Source organism: Phycodurus eques, chromosome 20 (genome assembly GCF_024500275.1).
Source record: "Phycodurus eques isolate BA_2022a chromosome 20, UOR_Pequ_1.1, whole genome shotgun sequence".
NCBI classification, from domain to species: Eukaryota; Metazoa; Chordata; class Actinopteri; order Syngnathiformes; family Syngnathidae; genus Phycodurus; species Phycodurus eques.
In genome coordinates, this window is record NC_084544.1 from 2,099,250 (window position 1) to 2,116,436 (window position 17,187).

A 17,187-nucleotide genomic window follows, 5' to 3' on the forward strand; every position below is an offset into this window, starting at 1 on the left:
TAAAAACAACATTTTGTTTATTGGTCACCGTAAATACAAAAGCAACACGATTTCTCGTAGTTCTCTGCGCACGAGGGCGACGGCAGGCGGCGCTAAAGAGCCTCCGTGTTGACGTCGAAGATTTTGACGGCGTGGTCGGCGCCGGCGCTGGCCAGCTGCAGCCAGGCGCCGTCGTCCGGGGCGCCGGCCCGGCCGGCCCGACCCGCGCGAGGCCGCCAGCGCAGCCTCTTGACGGCACGGGTGTGACTTTGCCTGCCGGACGACGCGGTCAAGGTGAACTCGTACAACGAGACTAAACATTTATTATGGAGACGGAGAGACGGACATCGTCTCTCAGTGTCCGGCGGAAGGATACGATCGGTCTGTTCCTCCGTATCTGATCCAGTCTTGCCCCCCGGCGGGATCTCCGCCGGGCCTCCACCCGAACAAAATCATCCGACCGCACTCGAGTCCCACGGCCAGCAGGTAACTGAGGACCAAGAAGATGGAGAGATCTTTAGAAAACATCAACATCCTCCCGAAAACGGATTGTCCACAACAATTGTACCTCAATTACACAAGCAGTTCTTAAAGAGGAAAATGCTAAAAGGAAGAACTGTACTTAGGTAGTGATTATGTCACGCACCACTAGAGGGAGTCTGCGACCCACTCAAGGTACTAATGCTACACTTTTGAGAATCACTGACCTCAGTCCATTGAAAAAAAACATTTAAACATGACTTTCACAGCTATGCTATTAGGCTAACGAAATTGAAGTAGTAGTTCAGTTCGTCATTGTAATATTAACGTGTGTGCCTTTCGTCCGAATTGAGTCGAGGGCAGAACGCCACGGCCGTCGCGGAATCGCCCACATCCAAGATGGAGGAACACGGCTTCACCTCGGAGTCCTCGCGCTGGTCCTGTGCGCACGGTCCCCACACGATCACCTGGAACACACACGGCGCGTACTACGACAGTGCACGTTGCGGTACTTGGTGTTACTGACGCGGCCAGCGGGTCACCTTCTTGTCGCGACCGGCCGTCGCGAAGTACGTGCCGTCGGGACTCCAGTCACATGACCAGATGATGCGGCTGTGCACAGACGTGTCCTTCGTGGTGCGCGCGTACAAACCATACTCGGGCTCTGCGCACGCACAACAAACATGGAGGTGAGTAAGCAACAAGTCGGTATTAACAGTATAGTGGACCCGCAGTATTTGCGGGAGTTAAGCATTTTTGTTTTTGTTTTTGTGTGTGTGGATATATCGCCAATAAGAAAATGTGAAAAATGGCGGGGGGGGGGGGCAATTTTTTAAAAAACATTGTGAATCCACGGGTGCTGAAGCGCGAGTATGTGGAGCGTCCAATGTACCCGTGTGAATAGTCGTACCAGCCAGTAGTAGTAGTAGAACTAGAAGTTTCAGTGCCGCTATTACAATTACCAACGGTTCCAAAGCAAGGAGTAGTCGTGTTAGAACAAGTTGTATAGTTCGTAGTAAATGGAGTACTATTAGTAAAAGAAGTAGCAGCAGTGGTGGAATCACAAAAATCAGTTGTAGCGGTAGTACTAGCAATAGTAGTAATAGATAGTTTGAATGGTAGTAGTCATAGTATTAGTCGTACTCGAAGAATGACTGGTCATTGTAATCATATAACAAGTAGTCGGAGTGGTGGTGGTGCTTGAAGCATGAGAAGTATTTCGTACGACGCGTATTGAAGCGAGTCGTAGCAATCGCAGTACCTGGGGCGGCCTGTCGTCGGCGCCAGAGAGACCAGGTGCGGTCTCTGGAGACGAGCAAGAGCGCGGCGGCGTCGGGCGAGAACGCCATCTGCGTGACGGTCAGCGCGTGGCACGGCAGCGCCTGCAGGCGGCGCCACGTGGCCGCGCTCCACAGCAGCACCGACGCGTGCTCCGCCTTGGCCGCCTGCCGCAAAGCGACGCGAACGCCGTTAACGCCCCTCAAAAAACACCATCCTTGTTTCTGTGGTGTGTTTTTAATAAAGACAAGTGGGACTACATTTTATGAAAACTTAATAGAAAGAGAATGTCAAAATGTTTTGATGAAGTGCTGTGTGAGTACGAGAGGGTGCGTACACTTCTGCAACCACATTATCTCGGTTGTTTACTTTTACTTCCCCCCGCTGGGGTGCATTCTATTAACATCACTACAAGGCGGCTTTTGAACAGGGGCGTGTAGACTTTTTCTCTCCACCGGAAGTACAGCGGTACCGCCGCGTTACCTTGCACGCCGACGCCACCAGCGTCCCGCCGCGGTCGGTCGCCAGGCAGAACATCTCGAATCCGTGGCCGTACCTGGCGGGAAGAGGACAAACCATTCAAACAATAGCTCTGGGCTACGAGGACTTTTTGGTTTGCAGGTGATCAACACATGCGATTGGAACTTTTTAGTTCTCGGAATAAACAAGAACTGAAAGTTGCTGGAACTTCAGGTGCAAGTACGAAGTCGGTGGATACTCACAGTTTTTGGACTTCGGGCCAGAGAGTGTTCTGCAGCAGATGATCCTCTGGTGGAGGTTCTGCATGCATACATACACACACACACACACACACACACACACACACACGGGATGCCTCGGATTGTTTGGACACACACAGTTGCCGTGGTAATAGAGGTCAACTCGTCGCTGATGACATCATTGATATTTTTTGGAGTACAGTAATGTAGCGTCTTCTCAGATGGTGAAAAGATGACATGCAGCTTCTTAATGGAGACTAGTCGACGTCACACTAAAGGTCACTGTGGCATACTAGTAGACTTGACAAGTCAACTCGTCGACTAGTGTCAACTGTGGGCCTGTGAAGCCCTTTGAGACTTTCTTGATTAAGGGCTGAATTAAATCAACTTCACTATTAGCGCTACTACTAGTAGCAGTAGTAATGTTACTAATGCTTATCTGTAAACTTGTATGAGTTATAATAATGTTAAACTCATTAGTAGCAGCGGCGGTAGTAGTAAATGAGGCGTTCGCGATCGGTGACCGAGTCGCGTACCGGTCAAGTTGATGGGGCGGAAGTGGGACTCGCGATATTGGTCGGAGGCGCCGCTGAACTTCTCGTCTCCGTCTTCGCTCGATGACGAGCGATCGGCTGTCGGTCAAAGCGACGACGGTCAGAGCGGCGAGCGCAGAGCCGCGACTTGACGGTACCTTGAAAGACGGCCTTGTTGGACAAGCCCAACGCGGGCGCGCTGGCTCCTTCGGGTAGCTCGGCGAAGTCCTGCCGAGGACAACGCGGATAAGTCCGGTCTAGCGAAAGGCGTCGGTACGTTTTTAGCCGAGTACGACGGGATCCTCACGCCGGACGCCAGCAGCCGGTCCCTGGACGTCGCCGAGATGTTAGCCAAGTTCTCCACGAAATTGCGCGGCGCCCGGAAGACGCGCAGGACCTTCTCGTCGGCGCCCGACACGAACCGGAAGCGGCCCGGCGCGGCCAGACACCGCACGTCGTAGCCGTGGATCTGCGGCCGCGAGATCTCGTGCCAGCTGGGGCGCGTCTCCTCCCCCGCCGCCGTCGTCCTCCACGGCGTGAAGAGTCGGGCCGTCCGGTCCGAGCTCACGCTGAGCACGAACTCGCCCTCGGGGTCCCAGCTCAGGTCCTGGACCGCGTCGAAGTGGCCCGACAGCACCGCGGCGGGTCGCCACACGCCCTGACAGATTTGGGCAAATTGGAGAAAACGGACTTTTCGTGTTTGGACACCAAATTCAACAACCAAGGAAATCCAAGTTATCGGACAATTTCGGAAAGGGCAGAATTACGACAAGTAAAAACTTGGAAAAGTACCTATAGGGAAAAGTGTTTAAACTAAATAGTATACACTGTAAAAACATTAAAAATAATATCTGTCGTAAAACAAAACAAAAAGTATTAAAAATGACTGCCGTAAAAAAAGCCTGACCAAATAGTATCTGTAGTGAAAAGCATTTAAAAAATTATGTATTAAAAATTGTATCAGTGGTTAAAAAAAAAACCAATGTATTCAAAATAGTACCTGTAGTAAAATGTATTTTTAAAACAAGTATAAAATGTGCTGAAAAGTATTTAAAGTAGTATCTGTCGTAAAAAGTATTCAAATATCTGCAATAAAATTGTGGTATTGCGGTAAAGAGTATCAAAAAAAAAAAAATGTATTAAAAATGTTATCTATAAGTCAAAAGAAATGCTGCACCCAGCATGAAAGGTGGCACATCGCATGAGACAAAAGTGCCCCTAAAACGAGCCAATTTCACCACGGCATAAAACAAACGTCAAATCTTTGCATCCTTGGAGTATTTTGACGAAATCCTGCCATGTATTATTATTAGTAGTAGTATTTACAGTCCTGGTGACTGTTTTAAATCATGGGGGGGATATCTCCTTTAAAATTGCTTGATCTAAGCGCCACGGCGACCCGACGCCGGTTCCGTACGATACCGACCGAGTCGGCGTCCTCGCTCCACAGGTGGAGCGCGCCGTGGAAAGCGTGAGCCAGGATCATGGAAGCGTCCGGACTCATCTGGCAGCCGAAGAAACCCAGCGTGTTGCCGCCCACCTCCCCGACACGAACCTGCGGGGGCGGTGAGGGAAGAGCCTCAATTCCCACAAAACAAATGTTTCAACCATATTTGGAAAAAAAAAAAAAGGGTCATCATACCCGTAGAGCCGGAAGCGTAACTGCGCGGAAGTAGCATTTGAACAAACACATGCTAACGGAAAGCGCATGCGTGATAGCATAATAGCTAGCCAAATTATGGCACACTTTGTTCTTGAATCCAGCCCGCCGACCTTTTTTAATATCGGGTGTTCTGTTACATTTGCTACATTAATTTTGCTGTTTCCCCCCCCCCCCCCCCCCCCAATATTGGTTGAATGAAATGTATTTATTCATTTTTTTTATTGTTATTTATCTCGTTGAATAATTTAACTCATTTATTGTAAATAACAGAAAACAAATAAGTACAATTAAAAAAAATTACATAATTTGTTTGTATTTAATAACTGATTAACGTATTCATTGTAAATAATAAATTTGGAATAAAACTTTACTTTTACTTTGTTTACTGCACATTCAACATTTTTTATTAATTTTATTACATGGTTAGTAAATTATTAATTATAAATTATTAATAAAATAATAATCCATTCTCGTTGCATTATTGAAATTACACAATTTAACTATTGATGGGACATTGTGATTTCCGAGGAATGTTGCAGAACTGATTTGAAAATGGAAACATTGAAATGAAATGATGCATATTGATATTTAACACTTTTTTTTTTTTTTTTTTTACCTAGCCCGTTTAGCATTGTGACATAAAACGCTAGCGGGGTGCTAATTTAGCTAACCTTGTCGAAATTCAAACAAAACTCACAACATAGCCTGCAGGTGTCACAGGTCACGCCGCGGTCAGTCTGAGGCGTTAATTAGCGCCGCGCCGCGTTAGCTTGTCTCGCCAACACCGACGCAATGCATCTCAATCTCAAAGACACGAGCGCTCCTTCAGGCGAGGTGTGCGGGGGGCGAGGGGGACACCCAAGAAGCGCCGAGCGCTTTTATGAGCACTCGCTCGCAAAAGAGACAAAAATGCTAATTCCAGTTCAATTCGCCAGCGCGCCTTTGATGCGCGCTCGAGTGCGCGGATGCGTGAGGTTAAGCTTGCTGCGTAGACGAGGCACCAGTCAGTTCAAAGCGCTTGCCTCTCCTTTGAGGAGAGCGAGTGTGTGAGATGCAAAATATACACACACGCGCACACACACGCATCTATGTAAGAGGCGGCATAAAGATGGTTCCCACCTGACTGAACTTCAAACACCCACATAATGATTTTCTTGTACGCCGACCACCTTTGTGCGTCGCGTCGGGTGCTAATCGCTCTGCGGGTTCATTTGAACTTGAAGGTGTACAAATGTGATTGATTGAGAGACTAGTGGGCGTCGTCCAATCAGCTCCCTCGGCGATGTCGCAATGCTTAACAGTTTAGCGTTTAGCGCAGGAGAGCTCAATCTGTTTTTCAATTTCACGACTAACTACTTCTTTTTACTTTTTTGAACGTGAACATGCACAAATGTGATTGGTTGGAGAGACGTGAGCATCATCCGGTCAGCTCCTTCGACGATGTCACAATGCGTAACCGTTCGGCGCTTAGCTCAGGCGAGTTGAGTCCACGTTATTCCGACGACGACTCGGCACGAAGCTTTGATTCGTTAACCCTCGAGAGGAAACTCGTCGAAAAGCTTCAACCCGAAAGAGAACTTTTATGCCAGAGGAGACTGCGGGCGGCGACAAAGCGGCCCGCTGCAGCAAAGCGGAGACTGTGGCTTGTGTGGAGTTCATGTGAGGGTGCAAATTGAAGTCATGAAAAATAAATAACGCTGCGCGGTGCAGACGGCCGGGAGAGCGCTTTCCTTTCTTTCTTTGTTGCCCAAGCTTATGTTAAATTTAGCCCTGTAACGACACAGCGCCAGATGGTGGGAGGGGAACGCAGGGAGGGATAAAGGGCGAGAGCGTAGCGAGGGAAGAGGAAGACAGACGGGGAAAGAGAGAACGTGACTGACAGGAAGCGAGAGGATGCTCGGGGAGGATCAAAAGCTCTTAAAGCACTGCTAGCGAGCGAGCGAGCGAGCGTGCGTCACCAGCACACACTCACCTGCTCCATCCAGACTCCGGAGGCCTGGTCGGGGGTCCAGAGAATCATGGTTTTGTCCATGGAGGCTGAGAGCAGACCGAGGCGCTGCTGCCGCTCGCCGCCTGCGGGGGGAGACAGAAACACCGCCGACTTCACTTTCGACTTGCGGAATAGGGAGCAGGCCACGACGCGACCGGCGCAAATCTGCCAGTATTTGCTTGGAAATGCCACCACACGGCCAGTATAGCTTTGTTGTTTTGATTTTTTTTTTTTGCTATTTAGTGAGGCTACGGCATGACTAAATGAAGCTCCTCCCCTCCCCTCACAACAACATAGTTTCTTCCTTCATATTTTCTTACCCTTGTAAGAGGGTGGCTGCCAGTGGATGCCGTACACCCAGTTCTCATGTCCCGTCAAAACCGTTTCCAGAGCCACGGCGAACGCTGGAGACGTAAAAACGCACAAACTATAAAACGAGCGGAAGCCCACCGGCAGCTCGCCGGTTAGCGTCAGGCGTCGCTCGCCTCCGTCCTCTTCTTCCTCGTCCACTCGAAAAAGGTCCTCTTTCATTTTGATGACGCCGTCGTCCCGCTCGCCCCCGGCCCGGGCGGCGCTCCCGGGCTTGGCGCCGAGCCGCCACACTCGGATGAGACCGTCCTGCGAGCAGCTGGCCAGCAGCAGCTCGCCACCTGCGCACACATTAAAGCGCAAGTAGCGCTAGTGGCCTTGATTGGAGACGCATGATACGGCGTCATCTAGTGATCCCCTGCATATTCACAGATTCATATTTCGTGTACGATATTTAGCGGTGGAGGGTGAACAATTAGGGGGGACAAGGTTGCAGAACTGAGTATTCTACCGATTATCCCATCGATTAATCCGATGAAAATTGATTTTACATAATTCAACAACAATCTCAAAATTCTATTATTTTCCTAAAGTTATAGAACTAATTACATTTTGGTGACTTTTTTTTATTTGAATGAATGCATCAAAAGGACCCTTGGATGTTTCCTCTATACTGTATTTGTGTTCATGTCATGACAAACGCGCACAATACAATTTGGACAATATTGTCTCATAAACCAAGTGAACGTTTCGTCCAAAAAAAGTTGAAACTTTTCGTTTTTTGTGTGTTCAAAAGTGTAACAATGAGTCCATCCTTTTCCAAATTTCAGACGAACTAATATATCGCACCACAAGGTGGCGCTTCAAGGTCACATTTGTCATGTTTGAAAGTACGGCGGCATGGCACATGACCAGAGAGAGCCAATCGCAAGTGTTGGCTTTTGAATGAAGGACGTGATATGAAAAAAAATGTTTTGATGGCTATTTTTCAAATGTAACTAAAATTGTAATCAGGAACATTTCCAAAAGTAACTGTAATTTAATTGATTGCACATTTTCTCGCAGTAACGTAATGGATTTCAACTACATACATTTTATCACTAAATTACGTATTCTCGTTACATGTAATTAGTTCCTTCCCAACACTGTCGATGAGTAATAGTAGTAGTAATAGAATCTGTTGTGTTTGTAGTAGTCGTGTGTGTACACCGTAGTCGTAGTGCACCTCGCTCGTGTGTGTTACGCAGCGGCCGTGGAGAACCGTGACACCCGAGCGGGGCAATAAATACCCGCCGGCAGGCGGTAAACAAAAGGTCCACGCTCTGCCGTCTGGGCGCGTGAGCGATGTTCGCTCCGCCGGCCTTCGTTCCGCGCCGTGATGAACGGCGACGCTCGGGCCGGCGAGGCGGGAGCGGGGAGGAGGAGGTCTTGATTGTTTGTCGACGGGTGACACCGCGCCATTAAAGTTAATGAGTGTTTGTTTTGGGCGGACGCCAAAACGGAGGCTTGGACTCTGCCCGATAGGCGGCAAACCTGCCGACCGACTTACTCGTGCCGTCTGCCGGCTGCGGCTATATATGCCATCGCAACAATTGGAAGTATAGTTAATAATTCAGCGTCTATTGTCTATATCCTACTGCGGCCCGTTCAGGCAGCAAATCTGTGGCTTGAGCTTTAATTGCGCCCTCTGCTGGTCGCAGCGACACGTACCTTTGGCACATTCACAACTACAAGTAAACTCCCAAACAAAAATCGTCCACGTTTACCTTCCATTTCTACCGCAAACTCGTCGGGCCAAAAAATTGTCCCTCGCCAGAATACATTCCGATGTATCAATTTCGACGACACAGCGACAGCATCATTTGCAGTGTTTGCAATTTAGGCAGCTTGCCTGTTGACTGACTTGGCTATCAACGCCACTGAAATCTTTTCAAGTAACTTGTTTATTTTCCACTCCTACGGCGACCCGTTTAGGCGGCGTCTCAGACGAGCACGTCAAAACTCACCTGCGGACGTCCAGGCAACACCACGCACCCAGTCTTCGTGTCCCTGCAGCATCATCACTCTCCGCAGCTTCTGCGGAGGAACTTTTCAACGTCAAACTTCGCTCCCTTCTTTAGATTGCGAGCAATGAGCACGTGCGAGCTCACCTTCTCCCGGGATTGTACGTACAGGTGGACCCGAGAGTCGTCGCCCCCGCAGGCCAGAACGGGAACTGCGAAGGGGAGACAGATGCGGCGTACGTATGACAAGTCGGGAAAATAATGAGCACAGCTCGTACACGGTGTACCTTTGGTGCCTGGCAGCAGGGCCAGGGAGACGTCCATCATGAACCCGCCGCCAAATGTTAGCGTGTGGAGGCACTCGGCTGGAGAAAACAAACAAAAATAACTGTTATTTATGTAGCGGCGGGATTTCAGATTGTAATTTTGATTTTTTTTTTTTCCTCCAGCTCGTACCCTCTTCAGCGTCACCGCAGAGCCACAGCCGGACGCTGGAGTCCCCCGCCGCAGAGGCCGCCAGGATACTCGCGCCAGCGTAGATGGCGTCCACGGCGCACACGGCGCCCGTGTGGCCTTTACACTCCACCGACTGGTCAAACTGCATGGAAATGAGTCTTAAAAAAACAAACAAACAAAAAAAAAAAAACAACAATAATATCCTGTTTCTCGGCGGAGGTTTACCTTGCCATTCTGAGCGGCCCAGACCAGCAGACGGCTGTCCGAGCCTCCTGAGACCAAGTGGGTCTCGGGACCTGCGGTTTGAAACATAAGAACAGAAGAAGAACATCAGATTAAAAAGGGACACGCACACACACAAAAGTTGAAAAAGTTTTACAATGATTTATCTTGATCTCATTTTTTTTTTTCTTTTCTTTTTATCCATCCATCCATTTTCTGAGCCGCTTCTCCTCACTAGGGTCGCGGGCGTGCTGGAGCCAATCCCGGCTATCATCGGGCAGGAGCCGGGGTACACCCTGAACTGGTTGCCAGCCAATCGCAGGGCACATAGACACAAACAACCAGTCGCACTCACAGTCATGCCTACGGGCAATTGAGAGTCTCCAATCAACGGATGTTTTTGGGATGTGGGATGAAACCGGAGTGCCCGGAGAAAACCCACGCAGGCACGGGGAGAACACGCAAACTCCACACAGGCGGGGCCGGGGATTGAACCCGGGTCCTCAGCGCTGTGAGGCTGACGCTCTAACCAGTCGTCCACCGTGCCGCCTAGACTTTTTATATCCACTGTAAATAAACAAGTTCATTACATTTTTATTGATTGCTCTGTACAGTTGTTGCCGAAAGCATATCACATATATGTTATTAAGACACATGACACCTTTCAAAATAGTGTAAAAATCTCTGCTTTAATGGCTAGCGCATGGTAAATAACAATAACAACGCAACATCGCCCCCTAGATGGAAGTTTGCGGAATCACACCACAGCATGGAGCTTTAGCACGACAACCGACTCACCGCAATCTTCCTTATGGACCCATTGGACTGCGTTCACTCTTCCTGTGTGTCCATTCAGCATTGACAAAACTCTTCTTTCCTGCCATGGGAAGCCCCAAAGGTGTGTTTTTAGCTCGTAGTTAGTTAGTCGTTTGCAATTGCCCGCCAAATGTGACAAAAACGCCTTTATTCCCTACCTGGGGGTCGTACAGGGCTACGGAGTTACACGTCCCGAATGCGAGCGTCCCCCCGCGGCCCCAAGACACGACGTTGGGCGTCCTGTTGGCCGAACAGGCGACATGGCAAGTTTCGAGCCGGAGCGCCGCCATCTTGCTGAGGGAAGACGGCAGGAGGTGGGGTCACACTTTAAGGGCGGTCGGAGTGAAACCCGAGCTGCGTCGCAATGGTTCCGCTTTAATAATAATAATAATAATAACAACAATAATAATCCATATATTAACTTATAATTATTAATTTTATCAAATTACATTTAAAATAAAGTACAAAAAGAATAAAATGTAATACAATTTTAAAAGCAATATAATAAAAATGAAGATATGACACAAAACCAAGACGAAATGAAATAAAATACAATCAAATCAAAATCTTAATAGCAATATTAGTAAAAACCAAATGAAACCGAAACTAAATGTAAAATAATGACAATGAAACAAAGATGATACACAAAAAAACTGAAAACCTGTGTTCCACTTCAGTAGCAGTACTTGTATACGTGTTAGTATTATATGGTCGAAAGAGAAAATGAAACTCAATAAAATAAATCATCATAGTAATAACGAAAATGAAAATGAAATAAAATACAACAAAATAATATGCTGAACAAAATGTGATACAAAACCAAAGTTAAATAAAATAAAATACAATGAAAGAAAAAATTATAATAATGAAAATTACATTAAATAATAATGAATTAAAAGCAGTATTAAAATCATTCATATTCAAATAATACGAATAATAATTTAACTGAAAATAAAATCCAATTTTAAACAAACAACGAGAATAAAAATAATTATCATATCATCATCATCATCATCATCATCATAACAATAATTGGAAAAAAAACAAAAGAAAACCAAATAAAACAATACACTTATTTTGTTTACAATAAAATTCGTAATAGTCGTCAAGTGCGCATTGAAAATATGGCCGCCAGGTGGCAAAATATTCCAATTAAAATACTGCATAGATACAGTATATACAGTATACAATGTGCTCCAAGTTTCTTTGATCCATTCGTACGCTTCAAGAATGAAATCTAATGACGTTTGATGTAAAGACAACAAAATGGAACACACGGCATTTATTTCAACATTCATTCACAGCAAGTCCAACCCCAGACAAGCGAAATAAGCCCATTTTGACACACTGCTGACATGACAGTCACTATGTCAACTTCCCCGACTTTAGACTGCGGTGAATAATTGGTCGCAGCTGAGCTATCGTGCTTGTTGCATAAAAAGCCCCGAGGCCTTTTCAAATGTTTTTTGTCACGACGAGTTGTCGGGCTGTCGGGAACGACAGCACGACACGGTGAAGTGGCAAAATGAAGCCACGCAAGAGCGATTGCTGGCGAGTGGAGGGCCAAGGGATTTATTTACGGTCAACAAAGTGACCGGCGGGTGGACAATTCTCTTGACACTCAGTGATTTCCGCACAACACGTCGAAAGCCAGATCAATACATTCCCCTCTCCAATCATTCTTTTTATTCACGCTAGAAATGCAGATATAACTATACCGAGGCATGATTTCTATTCATTTTAAAGACTGTGAGGGACCAGAGATGTTTTTGGGTAGCTAAGTTAAAAAAGAATGAGGGCTATTTTTCATAAGCTTTCAACTGATTAAAAAAAAAAAATTGAGAATCTAAATTACAAATGTCAAGGCAGGGATCGTTTGTTGTTTGACGTAGCTGAAATAATAAACAAAAAGATTGCCGCTTTTTCATCATTTATCACCATTTCCATCTGATCCTCTGCCCAAACAACTCGAAAATACGGCGGTGCCTTCACATACACGTTTCAATAAGTCCGTGACCACTTCATTAAGTTCAACCGTTTTTGTCACTCTTCTCGCTTCAATTCAATGGACATTGTGCTGCTCCTTCGGCTGTGTGCATTTTGGCCACCTGGGGGCAGTACAATAGAGCTACACAGATATACATGAAGGAGTTGGTCTTAGCTCCTCAATGAGCTGCAGTCATATTAGTCGTTCTTCGCAGAGGATAAAGAACATATGCATGCGCGTATAGCTATATTATCCGTCTACATGTGTCAATGCACTGCTTGCGTTGAAATATCTGCTGCTTAAACTTTATGAAACCACCCCACAAAGATTCTATTCGTTGTTATTATTCATCCTACAATCCTCAGTATGCCGCTGGTGATGTAAGAGCAGAAACGGAGAGCGTCTTATGTTTATTTAGCTTTTTTTTGGGGGGGGCATTGAATGGAAATGAGCCCGTCAGTGCCCGAGGTGGCGACGACTTGGCAGACGAAGGACCCGCTCCTCGTTAGCATTTGACTCCAGTGCAAAGGAATGTTTTTATTCAAGGATTTTGACCTTTTCTTGTCATAATAACCAAGGTGAGCCAAAAACACTAACCTGAGTTTGACCTCTTAGCTCAGCCTTGAGTTCAGCTGCAGGTGGCTGTCAAGACCAGGTAAGCCTCAAAGTGGTCCCCCCCCCCCTTGAGTTACCTCAGAGCCAAGATATCAGACGCAAATATGCTAACGTAGGAGATAAAACAAGTCCTTTCACGTTGGCCTTAACAAAGCAGCAGATGCAAAGGTGAGTGTTTCCAAGGCAACCGTCCGTCCCTGCTCTTTTTTTTGTCTGTTTGTTTTTTTTAATCCCGAGTTTCAACCTGCTTATTCCCGACGACGTGCGCTCTCGTCCCGTCTCGCTGCCTGCACAAATCACGACCACGGCGTCCTGTGAACAAACGATCCCGGGAAAAATGTCTGTTTTGGAGAAATGTGCCATCCGGTTATCAAGTTATGAAGATCAGTAACAATGTTTTTGCACAGCATTTCCTGCTCCCAAACGGCTGTCGTCAAGTAAATCAATCGCCATTCAGTCTTCACAGCAGTTCGCAGAAATTGCTAATAGTGTTGTCAAAAAGGTTTTGTTTGAAAAACAACAGCAGTCTCCATAAATCCCGATGGAGGGATGGCACATTTCCACACAAATCCAGACGCAATGCGCTTTTCAAGGCTTTTGGCTTTTTCTTTGGCTTCTTGGGGTGATGAAGCAGCAGCGTCGCGTATATTGTGATCGTTGTTTTGTTTTTTTTCCCCCAGACATTTTATTGTTTTTATTTTGTTAGTTTTACCGACACAGAAAAAAGGCGAAACGATGACTTTTTCATCTTTTTTCTTCTCACAAAAATTACAAAATACTCACATGAGTATTTAAAATGTAAAAACTTGAAATATATTTTTCTAGTTTTGACCTTCAAATGGTTCAAACTGACCTGCTGCGTGTTGAACCATAAAAAAAAGCAACAACAAAATGACTTATTTTTTGATGTGAATATTGAAATATGGATTTTCGTTCTCCGACATTTGACCTCGAAAAAAAAAAACACTTCATTCTCCAAGTACCGCCATAGTGACCAGCATTAAAATATAACAGTCTAGTAGGCCAAAGTGTTCATCAAAAATGAGGAACTTTTTTTCGAGAGAAAAATCTTGATGGTCACATGCACACTTTGAACATTACACTGTTCTCAAATGAAAAAAGAAAAACAAAATCTGTAATCAAATGACAATTCAGTGCAAATTGTATTGCACATAAAAGTCCCCAAACAATTGGACCTCAATAGATCTTTCCAACAATCAGTGCGTCGAGGTCAAATGCATTTAAAAGTGAAATACAACGGAACAGAAATTGGGAAGCGATTCTTTCGTGTACCACGAGAGGGAGCCTGCGTACCACGCACAGAAAAAGATACAAAGAAAATTCGAGCTTTTTCGAATTACAAACTGACTCAAAGCTTTCACAAATAATAAGCAGCATCGCGACGAATGATCAATCAAAAAAAAAAATAATAATAAAGTTGGTAACTTCTTTTTAGTTTTTGCCGAAGACGGAAATGAGGTGTAAATATGCAACTAGTGGTGTGGACACATTCCCATTGTAGTCACGCTGCACATGGCTGCACACGTCCGCGCGTGCACGCGCCTCCACACAGCGGTGGCGGTGTTCGGTTGGTGCGCGGCGGTCCGCGCTCTCACCCCCCAGTCGTCGACGCGCACGCACCACATATCGGATCGACGGCGCGGTCGCCGCAAACGGAGAAGCGCCGCGACCGGACTCCGGAGCCCCGCGGCCGGCCGGGAGGCGCTGCTCGGCGGGCATGGCTTCGCCTCCGTGCGGCTACTCGGACTCCGGCCTGGAGATCAAAACTCGCTCGGTGGAGCAGACGCTGATCCCGCTGGTGTCTCAGGTCTGTCCGAATATCGAACCCGCGGCGAGTTTGGGCTCTTTTGTGCTCTTTTCGTGTTGTATTGTTGTACACACGCGCACGCGCGCGCGCACACACACTTTTGTTGTCGTGTTGTTCCGCAGTGAGCGCGAGTGGCGCAGATGACACTTTGCCTTTTATTTTATTCTATTTTATTCTCTCCACCCCCGTGCAAGTTTTTGCTCACGTTGGACTGTTGTTGGGCAGAACCTGCAAGATTACATAACACAACACACACCGTGTGCGTTTTGACCAACAAACTACACGCACGCACACAAATGTACCTCTCTTTGTTGCGTGCACTTCCCGAGAAAGTTCGCCGAAAGTTCGCAAGCCAACATGCACGCGACGGTGGACGGGAGGACGATGCCCGTGTGTCGGCATTTTCGCTCGCGTCAAGTGTGAACGGAACGCTGGACTCTCGCAGCCTCAACGTCCGCGCTTGAGTTCTTGCAGGACTGTTAGCGTTCAAGTCTCAGAGCTCGCGCGATATTTCGGACGCGACGTCTGTAATTTCGACGTTCACAAAAAAAGCGTTGGCGGTTTCTGGTACGGGCGATATGGGCGGCCCCGTTCTCGCCATTGGCGCAATTGAGTTTCAGTCTCAGCGTTCGCACGATATTTCGGACGGAATCCGAAATATCGTGCGAACGTGTCGCCGTACGACGAGGTGAGCAAAAATTGCTGGAAAAGGTTGGCGTGAAAAGCGTGAGTTGCGGAGGTGAAGTTTTCGCTGCGACGCCGAATTGATTTTATTTATCCAATCGTAATTTGCGCTGCTTGCGACTCGCGCCGTTGCACGCCTGACCGCTGAGTTGTCAAAGACTTATTTGAATCGACTTGAATGTGCGTACGTTGTCTGAATTTAGCAGGCACATTAGCATTTATGCTATTATTTTATTGTGCTTCAAAGATCATATTTACGTCAGTCTTACCTTGCTCTTCCCAATCAACACGTTTCCGTAGCAACAGAGCTCTGCAATACTGATAAGGATTTTTCCGAGGGCTGTTTTTTTTTCCGTTTTTTTGTTTTTTTTCCCAATGATGTCATTCAGTAGAAAGGGAGGGGGGCGGGGCCGGCAGGGGATCATCCAATCACGGCCGGCTTCGTTCCAGATCACATGGCTCGTGGGCAGGAGGAATTTGAAGTCCTGTGTTAGCCAATCGGAAGTGAGTGTGTTTCAAAGCCTGATTAGAAGTAGCCAATCAGAAGCACCGCGAAAGCTGCTTCCTGGAAAAGGCGCGATAGCAACAACAGGGCTGCTGCTGATTGGCCACTTGCCACTTGCAAGCCATCGCTTCAGGTGACTGCAACAGATTGCTGGAAAAAGTTACTGTTCGAAAGTTCCTGTTTGGTGTAAATGCAACAAGTCGCTGTTACGAGTTATTGTTTCAAGCTACTGCGTCCCGTCAGCGTTTCAAGTTTACGTCGCAAGCAAAGTGAGCTGACGAGTTGCCGTTGCGAGATACTGTACGACGTTCCAGTCAATTTGTAACACACTTGAATGCGAGAAGAATATATTTACGATGGGTTCATTGTGAAAATATCAAAGCAGAGTAGTAGCGCCACCTTAAACGCAGACTTTTTGTTGTTGTTGTGTCATTAGATTCCCACGGGTCAGGAAATGAGAAAATCGGCAGTGTTGTCCGATGCGCTCTCCCGATCTTCCCGAGTCCTCTTCTCCAGCCGCGCTCCCGCCGCCGTGTCATTACAAGCCCCGGCAGACTCCATGTTTTTTTTTTCCCGCGCGAACACGTTCCCGCCCAGCTCTGCTCTACTCACGCTTGCGCGTTCTCCACTTTTATTGATGCTTTGTGCTTCCATTTCCGCTTTCCGCGCTTCCTGCCTCCCCCGCCCCGGCTTTCACCGCATGATGACTTGTCACTTCTACTCATTTGCAACACTGAGGAGGTCTCTCTCTTTTTTTTGTTTTGTTTTTTTAGCTTCCGTCTGTAGGAAGTCGGTCCGTTTTTTTGTTTTTGTGTGTGCGCGTGTGTCGGCATCGCCATACTAATGGCGGGGCCCCGACTGTGATGTCATTGGCGAGCGAGTAAAAGTACCTGCGACGCTTCGGGGCGATCGGCGCTAATCTGGAGGACTTTGTCGGCGCCGCGGGCAGGCCGGTCTTCGGCCCTCGCGAGGCGTTCGGGGTTTGATCGGCTGCGACGGGGATTTTGCGTTTTTCTGGAACAATTGTTCGGCCAATGGAGCCTTCCGAACAACTTGGTCTCGAACATTTTTCGAAGTCGCGCCATGAGCGATACAGTAAATAAAACGATGAGCTGACTCG

At 47.1% G+C, this 17,187-nt stretch overlaps 2 protein-coding genes across 8 annotated transcripts in view; one reads left to right on the forward strand and one right to left on the reverse strand.

Annotated features, from left to right (window-relative positions):
- Positions 1–15,916, reverse strand: elp2 (elongator acetyltransferase complex subunit 2). 4 transcript variants are annotated; one of them, XM_061665300.1, is made up of 22 exons: positions 15,832–15,916; positions 10,607–10,742; positions 10,431–10,509; positions 9,636–9,706; positions 9,411–9,552; positions 9,242–9,319; positions 9,102–9,166; positions 8,958–9,027; positions 7,128–7,292; positions 6,963–7,046; positions 6,625–6,725; positions 4,416–4,544; positions 3,297–3,647; positions 3,148–3,217; positions 2,993–3,088; positions 2,460–2,517; positions 2,221–2,293; positions 1,721–1,904; positions 1,002–1,123; positions 796–926; positions 356–469; positions 1–252 (listed from the first exon to the last, which is right to left on the reverse strand). In XM_061665300.1, the coding sequence occupies exons 2-22, from the start codon at positions 10,736–10,738 to the stop codon at positions 93–95; spliced, it is 2,475 nt and encodes an 824-aa protein (XP_061521284.1). In that variant the 5' UTR covers positions 10,739–10,742; positions 15,832–15,916; the 3' UTR covers positions 1–92. The 4 variants fall into 4 exon arrangements, with proteins under 4 accessions (XP_061521284.1, XP_061521283.1, XP_061521282.1 ...); XM_061665299.1 differs by having other exon boundaries at positions 879–926; positions 1,721–1,961; XM_061665298.1 differs by having other exon boundaries at positions 1,721–1,961.
- Positions 14,578–17,187, forward strand: part of ctnnal1 (catenin (cadherin-associated protein), alpha-like 1) — a 25,466-nt gene continuing 22,856 nt past the window's right edge. For 2 of the 4 annotated variants that reach the window (XM_061665302.1, XM_061665304.1), the window contains exon 1: positions 14,578–14,878. In XM_061665302.1, coding sequence (XP_061521286.1) covers positions 14,584–14,878 — 295 coding nt within the window. In that variant the 5' untranslated portion in view covers positions 14,578–14,583. The remainder of the gene's footprint in view (positions 14,879–17,187) is intronic. The other 2 variants (XM_061665305.1, XM_061665306.1) reach the window with 1 other exon arrangement.